Source organism: Oncorhynchus gorbuscha, linkage group LG23 (assembly GCF_021184085.1).
Source record: "Oncorhynchus gorbuscha isolate QuinsamMale2020 ecotype Even-year linkage group LG23, OgorEven_v1.0, whole genome shotgun sequence".
In the NCBI taxonomy this organism is placed as follows: Eukaryota; Metazoa; Chordata; class Actinopteri; order Salmoniformes; family Salmonidae; genus Oncorhynchus; species Oncorhynchus gorbuscha.
This window is the reverse complement of record NC_060195.1, coordinates 15,943,946-15,955,755: the sequence shown is the minus strand read 5'-3', so window position 1 is coordinate 15,955,755 and position 11,810 is coordinate 15,943,946. Positions and strand designations below refer to the sequence as shown.

The 11,810-nt window shown below is 56.0% G+C and overlaps 1 protein-coding gene across 1 annotated transcript in view; it reads right to left on the bottom strand.

The window, feature by feature from the left end:
* Positions 1-1,253: 1,253 nt before the first annotated feature.
* LOC124010436 (NEDD4-binding protein 3-A-like) overlaps positions 1,254-11,810 on the bottom strand; it is a 99,112-nt gene continuing 88,555 nt past the window's right edge. The window contains exons 9-10 of the mRNA XM_046322858.1: positions 4,049-4,286; positions 1,254-2,451 (exon numbers count right to left, since the gene is read on the bottom strand). Coding sequence (XP_046178814.1) covers positions 1,949-2,451; positions 4,049-4,286 — 741 coding nt within the window. The 3' untranslated portion in view covers positions 1,254-1,948. The remainder of the gene's footprint in view (positions 2,452-4,048; positions 4,287-11,810) is intronic.

Genomic DNA, 11,810 nt, shown 5'->3' with positions numbered 1-11,810 from the left:
GAGATGGTTTGGGAAGAGTTGGACCGCAGAGTGAAGGAAACGCAGCTAACAAGTGATCAGCATATGTGGAAACTCCTTCAACACTGTTGGAAAAGCATTCCAGGTGAAGCTGGTTGAGAGAATGCCAAGAGTGTGCAAAGCTGTCATCAAGGCAAAGGGTGGCTATTTGAAGAATCTAAAATCTAAAATATATTTTTATTTGTTTAACACTTTGTTGATTAATACACGATTCCATATGTGCTATTTCATAGTTTTGATGTCTTCACTATTATTCTACAACATAGAAAATAGTAAAAAATAAAGAAAAGCCCTTAAATGAGTAGATGTGTCCAAACTTAGGACTGTATTGAAAGCAGTAACTTCCCTCAATGTCATCTCTGAATATTTGAATGACTCTAGGACCAAGAAAATGTATTCAAAACAGCTTCTCAAGTTTTGTAATTGTATGTTTGTTAATGGGAAAATATGTCCATTTAATTCAATGTTTCTGTTTAGGAGAGGTTTTCCTCCGACAGCAACGACAGGTACAAGTGAATGATCAGTAATTAGTCCAATGGGATGCAGAATCATAGTCAGAGCTTTAATATTAGGCTGTATTTTGGCTATTCATTCAAAGTGTCCTTTACTCAAACAGTACATGCTTCTGCAGCAATAGTATATCCAAATGACAACTATATACAGATTACAAAATAGTAATTTGGGGAGAGAAAATAGAATCACATGAAAATAACTATAAATTCTATAAAACGTTCTCAATACAGTATTACAGTTTTCTGAAAGGGTCATTTTACCTCCAAAAGGAACTTGTCATCCTCATAACTAAAATAGCCTTGTTAATGGCAGAGTAATAGCATCCGTGTATTGGCGTGTGATGGTCTTGTAACCCTACTGAAATCAGTGGTACAGCTTTCTACTCCCTGGACGCTCCCTGAATGAAGACAACTTTTAATGTCTCACCTCACCAGACCTCACCAGACCACACCACACCTCACCTCACCAGACCTCACCTCACCAGATCTCACCTCACCAGACCTCACCAGACCTCACCTCACCAGACCTCACCAGACCTCACCTCACCACACCTCACCAGACCTCACCACACCAAACCACACCAGACCTCACCACACCACACCTCACCAGACCTCACCTCCTCTCACCAGACCTCACCTCCTCTCACCAGACCTCACCAGACCTCACCACACCACACCTCACCACACCACACCACACCTCACCACACCTCACCACACCACACCTCACCACACCTTACCACACCTCACCGGGACAAAACCTAAATCCCTTTAGATCCTTTTGAACAATGTCCTAGGGTGCATCTGAAACGACACCCTATTCCATATCTAGTGCACTACTACTACAGAACCCTGGTCAAAAGTAGTGTACTATACAGGGTACTATTTGAGACACAGCCTACCCTTACTTTACCCCAGTCAGTGTCTGAACTTCAACGAGCCCACAGAACGGCTGTGAGGAACACACTGGTTGATTACATACACACAGAACTAAATTAGATTAAGTAACATTTACAAATAGGCTATTATTATTATTATAATTTGTACATACAAGCAGCCCTCTAAAGTGAGGTTTGGTCAGGGTCGTGCTTGATCGAATGTACAGTGTTCTCGACTCTAATACGCTGTCATTGATTTGTGGACTGAAACAGGAAGTTATCATTGATTGCAGAATTGAAACAGGAAGTGGAACCTACAATAAACAGTACCAGAGAGGGTGTATCATTGTAATGCTGATTATACATGCACACTATTCAGTCTAGTTCATACAGGTCAAGGAGTGTAGGAGTGCAGAGTTGTTTTGGAATTGGGATCTCCACTGTCTTTTCAAGTCTGTAAGAAGCCTGCGTCTTCATCAAGGAGATAGGAAGAGGGGGCGAGTGATTGGTTTGGAATTCCCCCCCCTTCTAGTGTCCACTCAGTCAAATCTCAGACGACTCTATCCTCTCTATCCAGGGAAGACCAGGGGGAGGTTTACTGTCTTCCTCTCCTCTTTCTCTCTCTCCTCCTCCTCTTCCTCTCCTAACCTCCTGCACTTCCCTCTCCAGTGACTCGTTACTGTAATCTCCCATCTCTCCTCCTTCTCCTCCTCTTCCTCCCCTCACATCTCGCAGTTCCCTCTCCAGTGACTCGTTACTGTAATCTCCCATCTCTCCTCCTCCTTCTCCTCCTCTTCCTCCCCTCACATCTCGCAGTTCCCTCTCCAGCGTTCCTCCTCCTCCTCTGAGCTGGTATAGTTCTCTCTCCAGTAGTTGGTTGTGGTGGTACATGTCCAGGTAGCTGGCCTGCAGCTCTCTCTGGTAGCAGATGACTTTCTCCTTCTCTGTCTGCCACGTCTGTCTCTCCTGCTCGAAGGCCGTAGCCTGGGCCTCGCTCTGACAACGCTCTAACATCAGTTCTGCTCGCAGACGCTCCTCTGTAGAGCCTGGAGATAAAGAGAGAGAGGGGGGGTAGGAAGAGAAAGAGGGGGACAGAGAGAGAGATAGAGAGACAGACATTTTGATGATCACCAATTAGCTTATTAGCCAACACAGTAACATTAGTCTCACAAATATATAACAATCAAACATAACATTTGCCATTGAACAGATGCTTTAGTCCAAAGAGACGAGCAGTCATGCTGAATACATTAACGTATGTGTGGACCCAGGAATCCAACCGACAACCCTACCAGTGCAAGCGCCATGCTGTAGTGATTGAGCTACAGAGAACCACAAATTGAAATTGGGTTTTTATTTTCGTAACAAGGCTTGCTTCCCGCTTCTGGCTAGAAAGAAGCTTGTTCTCTGTTATTGATTATGGTGACTTGTTGTATATGAATGTAACCTCCTCTGTCTTACAGAGACTGGACTCTGTTTATCATGCAGCCTCCTCTGTCTTACAGAGACTGGACTCTGTTTATCATCCAGCCTCCTCTGTCTTACAGAGACTGGACTCTGTTTATCATGCAGCCTCCTCTGTCTTACAGAGACTGGACTCTGTTTATCATGCAGCCTCCTCTGTCTTACAGAGACTGGACTCTGTTTATCATGCAGCCTCCTCTGTCTTACAGAGACTGGACTCTGTTTATCATCCAGCCTCCTCTGTCTAACAGAGACTGGACTCTGTTTATCATGCAGCCTCCTCTGTCTTACAGAGACTGGACTCTGTTTATCATGCAGCCTCCTCTGTCTTACAGAGACTGGACTCTGTTTATCATGCAGCCTCCTCTGTCTTACAGAGACTGGACTCTGTTTATCATCCAGCCTCCTCTGTCTAACAGAGACTGGACTCTGTTTATCATGCAGCCTCCTCTGTCTTACAGAGACTGGACTCTGTTTATCATGCAGCCTCCTCTGTCTGACAGAGACTGGACTCTGTTTATCATGCAGCCTCCTCTGTCTTACAGAGACTGGACTCTGTTTATCATGCAGCCTCCTCTGTCTGACAGAGACTGGATTCTGTTTATCATGCAGCCTCCTCTGTCTTACAGAGACTGGACTCTGTTTATCATGCATCCTTGCACTTTATTACAGATGTCAAGTCCCTCACCCAGCACTGCAACTTGTACCAAATGGGAGGTTGGACCTCACTTTATATGTGCAGAAAGATACATTTGTACGTGTTTGTCTACAAAGCCCTTTTGGGTCAACTCCCTCTTTCCCTCTGTAGTCTGGTCTCCTTCACCACCAGCAGTTACCATACCTGGTCTGCTAGGTGGTTGCTACTTAAAGTCCCCAGGACATTCAAGGTATTAGGCAAGACTGCCTTCTCTGCTTGTGCACCAGAGGCATGGAATGGTCTACAATCCATACTTCATCTAGATATATTAGTGCCACTGAATTCATTTAAAATATTGATGGGAGACTGTTACGGAGGACTGTAAATATTGTTTTTAGGCTGGATCATGTTGTTGTGTGTTTTAATTCTGTAATGTATTGATTGTTGCTGCCGTCTTGGCCAGGTCTCCCTTCAAAAAGAGACTGTGGGTCACAATGGGCCTTTCCTGGTTAAATAATGGTTAAATAAACAAATATCTATACCTGATGCCCCTCCTGATCCTCGAGACCCTAGTGTCCCACTCTCCTCCACTCTCCCTTTCCCCTGTCGTCGGGCTGTCTTCAGCGTGTCTATCTGTCCATCACGGCTCTGCAGCTCTCCTCTGGTCTCTCTCAGCTGGGTCTTCAGCTGGAACAGCTCTGACAGCTTGCTGGTCACCTCCGCCTGGGAATCACGTAGCTGTTGCTTCAACAACGAGATTTCACCCGACTTCTGACACACCTGAAAGGTAAGGAGGGAGGGGTGAAAGAGGCTGTTAAATAAACCCTGCTCTTCACCAGCATCCCTCAGTCAAATCCTCTCTCTATGCCTGCACTCCATCCTCCTACCCCCTCACCTTCCCCACTCCATCCTCCTACCCCCTCACCTTCCCCACTCCGTCCTCCTACCCCCTCACCTTCCCCACTCCGTCCTCCTACCCCTTCACCTTCCCCACTCCGTCCTCCTACCCCCTCACCTTCCCCACTCCATCCTCCTACCCCCTCACCTTCCCCACTCCGTCCTCCTACCCCCTCACCTTCCCCACTCCATCCTCCTACCCCCTCACCTTCCCCACTCCATCCTCCTACCCCCTCACCTTCCCCACTCCATCCTCCTACCCCCTCACCTTCCCCACTCCGTCCTCCTACCCCCTCACCTTCCCCACTCCGTCCTCCTACCCCCTCACCTTCCCCACTCCGTCCTCCTACCCCCTCACCTTCCCCACTCCGTCCTCCTACCCCCTCACCTTCGCCACTCCGTTCTTCTACCCCCTCACCTTCCCCACTCCGTCCTCCTACCCCCTCACCTTCCCCACTCCGTCCTCCTACCCCCACCTTCCCCACTCCGTCCTCCTACCCCTCACCTTCGCCACTCCGTCCTCCTACCCCCTCACCTTCCCCACTCCGTCCTCCTACCCCCTCACCTTCCCCACTCCATCCTCCTACCCCCTCACCTTCCCCACTCCGTCCTCCTACCCCCTCACCTTCCCCACTCCATCCTCCTACCCCCTCACCTTCCCCACTCCGTCCTCATACCCCCTCACCTTCCCCACTCCATCCTCATACCCCCTCACCTTCCCCACTCCATCCTCATACCCCCTCACCTTCCCCACTCCATCCTCATACCCCCTCACCTTCCCCACTCCGTCCTCCTACCCCCTCACCTTCCCCACTCCATCCTCATACCCCCTCACCTTCCCCACTCCGTCCTCCTACCCCCTCACCTTCCCCACTCCGTCCTCCTACCCCCTCACCTTCCCCACTCCATCCTCATACCCCCTCACCTTCCCCACTCCGTCCTCCTACCCCCTCACCTTCCCCACTACATCCTCCTACCCCTCACCTTCCCCACTCCATCCTCCTACCCCCTCACCTTCGCCACTCCGTCCTCCTACCCCCTCACCTTCCCCACTCCGTCCTCCTACCCCCTCACCTTCGCCACTCCGTCCTCCTACCCCCTCACCTTCCCCACTCCGTCCTCCTACCCCCTCACCTTCGCCACTCCGTCCTCCTACCCCCTCACCTTCCCCACTCCGTCCTCATACCCCCTCACCTTCCCCACTCCGTCCTCCTACCCCCTCACCTTCCCCACGACATCCTCCTACCCCCTCACCTTCCCCACTCCATCCTCCTACCCCCTCACCTTCGCCACTCCGTCCTCCTACCCCCTCACCTTCCCCACTCCGTCCTCCTACCCCCTCACCTTCGCCACTCCGTCCTCCTACCCCCTCACCTTCCCCACTCCGTCCTCCTACCCCCTCACCTTCGCCACTCCGTCCTCCTACCCCCTCACCTTCCCCACTCCGTCCTCCTACCCCCTCACCTTCGCCACTCCGTACTCCTACCCCCTCACCTTCCCCACTCCGTCCTCCTACCCCCTCACCTTCCCCACTCCGTCCTCCTACCCCCTCACCTTCCCCACTCTGTACTCCTACCCCCTCACCTTCCCCACTCCATCCTCCTACCCCCTCACCTTCCCCACTCCGTCCTCCTACCCCCTCACCTTCCCCACTACATCCTCCTACCCCCTCACCTTCCCCACTCCATCCTCCTACCCCCTCACCTTCCCCACTCCGTCCTCCTATCCCCTCACCTTCCCCACTACATCCTCCTACCCCTCACCTTCCCCACTCCGTCCTCCTACCCCCTCACCTTCCCCACTCCGTCCTCCTACCCCCTCACCTTCCCCACTCCGTCCTCCTACCCCCTCACCTTCCCCACTACATCCTCCTACCCCCTCACCTTCCCCACTCCATCCTCCTACCCCCTCACCTTCCCCACTCCGTCCTCCTACCCCCTCACCTTCCCCACTCCATCCTCCTACCCCCTCACCTTCCCCACTCCGTCCTCCTACCCCCTCACCTTCGCCACTCCGTCCTCCTACCCCCTCACCTTCCCCACTCCGTACTCCTACCCCCTCACCTTCCCCACTCCGTCCTCCTACCCCCTCACCTTCCCCACTCCGTACTCCTACCCCCTCACCTTCCCCACTCCGTACTCCTACCCCCTCACCTTCCCCACTCCGTCCTCCTACCCCCTCACCTTCCCCACTCCGTACTCCTACCCCCTCACCTTCGCCACTCCGTCCTCCTACCCCCTCACCTTCGCCACTCCATCCTCCTACCCCCTCACCTTCCCCACTCCGTCCTCCTACCCCCTCACCTTCCCCACTCCGTCCTCCTACCCCCTCACCTTCCCCACTCCATACTCCTACCCCCTCACCTTCGCCACTCCGTCCTCCTACCCCCTCACCTTCCCCACTCCATCCTCCTACCCCCTCACCTTCGCCACTCCGTCCTCCTACCCCCTCACCTTCCCCACTCCGTCCTCCTACCCCCTCACCTTCGCCACTCCGTCCTCCTACCCCCTCACCTTCGCCACTCCGTCCTCCTACCCCCTCACCTTCGCCACTCCGTCCTACTACCCCCTCACCTTCCCCACTCCATCCTCCTACCCCCTCACCTTCCCCACTCCGTCCTCCTACCCCCTCACCTTCGCCACTCCGTCCTCCTACCCCCTCACCTTCCCCACTCCATCCTCCTACCCCCTCACCTTCACCACTCCGTCCTCCTACCCCCTCACCTTCCCCACTCCATCCTCCTAACCCCTCACCTTCCCCACTCCATCCTCCTACCCCCTCACCTTCCCCACTCCATCCTCCTACCCCCTCATCTTCCCCACTACATCCTCCTACCCCCTCACCTTCCCCACTCCATCCTCCTACCCCCTCACCTTCCCCACTACATCCTCATACCCCCTCACCTTCCCCACTCCAACCTCCTACCCCCTCACCTTCCCCACTCCATCCTCCTACCCCCTCACCTTCCCCACTCCATCCTCCTACCCCCTCACCTTCCCCACTCCATCCTACTACCCCCTCACCTTCGCCACTCCGTACTCCTACCCCCTCACCTTCCCCACTCCATCCTCCTACCCCCCACCTTCCCCACTCCATCCTCCTACCCCCTTACCTTCCCCACTCCATCCTCCTACCCCCTCACCTTCCCCACTCCATCCTCCTACCCCCTCACCTTCCCCACTCCATCCTCCTACCCCCTCACCTTCCCCACTCCATCCTCCTACCCCCTCACCTTCCCCACTCCATCCTCCTACCCCCTCACCTTCCGCACTCCATCCTCCTACCCCCTCACCTTCCCCACTCCATCCTTCTACCCCCTCACCTTCCCCACTCCATCCTCCTACCCCCTCACCTTCCCCACTACATCCTCATACCCCCTCACCTTCCCCACTCCATCCTCCTACCCCCTCACCTTCCCCACTCCATCCTCCTACCCCCTCACCTTCCCCACTCCATCCTCCTACCCCCTCACCTTCCCCACTCCATCCTCCTACCCCCTCACCTTCGCCACTCCGTACTCCTACCCCCTCACCTTCCCCACTCCATCCTCCTACCCCCTCACCTTCCCCACTCCATCCTCCTACCCCCTCACCTTCCCCACTCCATCCTCCTACCCCCTCACCTTCGCCACTCCGTACTCCTACCCCCTCACCTTCCCCACTCCATCCTCCTACCCCCCACCTTCCCCACTCCATCTCCTACCCCCTCACCTTCCCCACTCCATCCTCCTACCCCCTCACCTTCCCCACTCCATCATCCTACCCCTCACCTTCCCCACTCCATCCTCCTACCCCCTCACCTTCCCCACTCCATCCTCCTACCCCTCACCTTCCCCACTCCATCCTCCTACCCCCTCACCTTCCGCACTCCATCCTCCTACCCCCTCACCTTCCCCACTCCATCCTCCTACCCCCTCACCTTCCCCACTCCATCCTCCTACCCCCTCACCTTCCCCACTACATCCTCATACCCCCTCACCTTCCCCACTCCATCCTCCTACCCCCTCACCTTCCCCACTCCATCCTCCTACCCCCTCACCTTCCCCACTCCATCCTCCTACCCCCTCACCTTCCCCACTCCATCCTTCTACCCCCTCACCTTCGCCACTCCGTACTCCTACCCCCTCACCTTCCCCACTCCATCCTCCTACCCCCTCACCTTCCCCACTCCATCCTCCTACCCCCTCACCTTCCCCACTCCATCCTCCTACCCCCTCACCTTCCCCACTCCATCCTCCTACCCCCTCACCTTCCCCACTCCATCCTCCTACCCCCTCACCTTCCCCACTCCGTCCTCCTACCCCCTCACCTTCCCCACTCCATCCTCCTACCCCCTCACCTTCCCCACTCCATCCTCCTACCCCCTCACCTTCCCCACTCCGTCCTCCTACCCCCTCACCTTCCCCACTCCATCCTCCTACCCCCTCACCTTCGCCACTCCGTCCTCCTACCCCCTCATCTTCCCCACTCCATCCTCCTACCCCCTCACCTTCCCCACTCCATCCTCCTACCCCCTCACCTTCCCCACTACATCCTCATACCCCCTCACCTTCCCCACTCCATCCTCCTACCCCCTCACCTTCCCCACTACATCCTCATACCCCCTCACCTTCCCCACTCCATCCTCCTACCCCCTCACCTTCCCCACTACATCCTCATACCCCCTCACCTTTCCCACTCCATCCTCCTACCCCCTCACCTTCGCCACTCCGTCCTCCTACCCCCTCACCTTCCCCACTCCATCCTCCTACCCCCTCACCTTCGCCACTCCGTCCTCCTACCCCCTCACCTTCCCCACTCCATCCTCCTACCCCCTCACCTTCCCCACTCCGTCCTCCTACCCCTCACCTTCCCCAATAAATACACCACCCCATCACCTTCCCCACTCCGTCCTCATACCTCCTCACCTTCCCCACTCCATCCCCCACCCCCTCAACTTCCCCATCCATCCCCCCACCTCCTCAACTTCCCCACTTCATCCCCCCACCTCCTCACCTTCCCCACTCCATCCCCCCACCCCCTCACCTTCCCCCACCTCCTCACCTTCCCCAATCCATCCTCGTACCTCCTCACCTTCCCCACTCCATCCTCCTACCCCCTCACCTTCCCCACTCCATCCCCCACCTCCTCACCTTCCTCAGTCCATCCCCCACCTCCTCACCTTCCCCAATAAATACACCACCTCCTCTCCTTCCCCACTCCATCCTCATACCTCCCCACCTTCCCCACTAAATCCCCCACCTCCACACCTTCCCCACTCCATCCTACTACCCCCTCACCTTCCCCACTCCATCCTCCTACCCCCTCACCTTCCCTACTACATCCTCATACCCCCTCACCTTCCCCACTCCATCCTCATACCTCCCTACCTTCCCCACTCCATCCCCCACCCCCTCAACTTCCCCACTCCATCCCCCCACCCCCTCACCTTACCCCACCTCCTCACCTTCCCCACTCCATCCTCCTACCCCCTCACCTTCCCCCTCCGTCCTCATACCTCCTCACCTTTCCCACTCCATCCCACCACCTCCTCACCTTCCCCACTCCATCCCCCACCCCCTCACCTTCCCCACTCCATCCCCCACCTCCTCACCTTCCCCACCCCCTCACCTTCCCCACTCCATCCCCCCACCCCCTCACCTTCCCCCACCTCCTCACCTTCCCCACTCCATCCCCCACCTCCTCACCTTCCCCACTCCATCCCCCCACCCCCTCACCTTCCCCCACCTCCTCACCTTCCCCACTCCATCCCCCCACCCCCTCACCTTCCCCCACCTCCTCACCTTCCCCACTCCATCCTCCTACCCCCTCACATTCCCCCTCCGTCCTCGTACCTCCTCACCTTCCCCACTCCATCCCCCACCCCCTTACCTTCCCCACTCCATCCCCCCACCCCCTCACCTTCCCCACTCCTACCTCCACACCTTCCCCACTCCGTCCTCGTACCTCCTCACCTTCCCCACTCCATCCCCCACCCCCTCACCTTCCCCACTCCATCCCCCCACCTCCTCACCTTCCCCACTCCCTCAACTTCCCCACTCCATCCCCCACCCCCTCCCCACTCCATCCCCCCACCCCCTCACCTTCCCCACTCCATCCCCCACCTCCTCACCTTCCCCACTCCATCCCCCCACCTCCTCACCTTCCCCACTCCATCCCCCCACCTCCTCACCTTCCCCACTCCATCCCCCCACCTCCTCACCTTCCCCACTCCATCCCCCCACCTCCTCACCTTCCCCACTCCATCCCCCCACCCCCTCACCTTCCCCACTCCATCCCCCCACCCCCTCACCTTCCCCACCCCCTCACATTTACATTTACATTACATTTAAGTAATTTAGCAGACGCTCTTATCCAGAGCGACTTACAAATTGGTGCATTCACCTTATGACATCCAGTGGAACAGTCACTTTACAATAGTGCATCTAAATCTTAAAGGGGGGGGTGAGAGGGAATACTTATCCTATCCTAGGTATTCCTTAAAGAGGTGGGGTTTCAGGTGTCTCCGGAAGGTGGTGATTGACTCCGCTGTCCTGGCGTCGTGAGGGAGTTTGTTCCACCATTGGGGGGCCAGAGCAGCGAACAGTTTTGACTGGGCTGAGCGGGAGCTGTACTTCCTCAGTGGTAGGGAGGCGAGCAGGCCAGAGGTGGATGAACGCAGTGCCCTTGTTTGGGTGTAGGGCTTGATCAGAGCCTGGAGGTACTGAGGTGCCGTTCCCCTCACAGCTCCGTAGGCAAGCACCATGGTCTTGTAGCGGATGCGAGCTTCAACTGGAAGCCAGTGGAGAGAACGGAGGAGCGGGGTGACGTGAGAGAACTTGGGAAGGTTGAACACCAGACGGGCTGCGGCGTTCTGGATGAGTTGTAGGGGTTTAATGGCACAGGCAGGGAGCCCAGCCAACAGCGAGTTGCAGTAATCCAGACGGGAGATGACAAGTGCCTGGATTAGGACCTGCGCCGCTTCCTGTGTGAGGCAGGGTCGTACTCTGCGGATGTTGTAGAGCATGAACCTACAGGAACGGGCCACCGCATTGATGTTGGTTGAGAACGACAGGGTGTTGTCCAGGATCACGCCAAGGTTCTTAGCGCTCTGGGAGGAGGACACAATGGAGTTGTCAACCGTGATGGCGAGATCATGGAACGGGCAGTCCTTCCCGGGAGGAAGAGCAGCTCCGTCTTGCCGAGGTTCAGCTTGAGGTGGTGATCCGTCATCCACACTGATATGTCTGCCAGACATGCAGAGATGCGATTCGCCACCTGGTCATCAGAAGGGGGAAAGGAGAAGATTAGTTGTGTGTCGTCTGCATAGCAATGATAGGAGAGACCATGTGAGGTTATGACAGAGCCAAGTGACTTGGTGTATAGCGAGAATAGGAGAGGGCCTAGAACAGAGCCCTGGGGACACCAG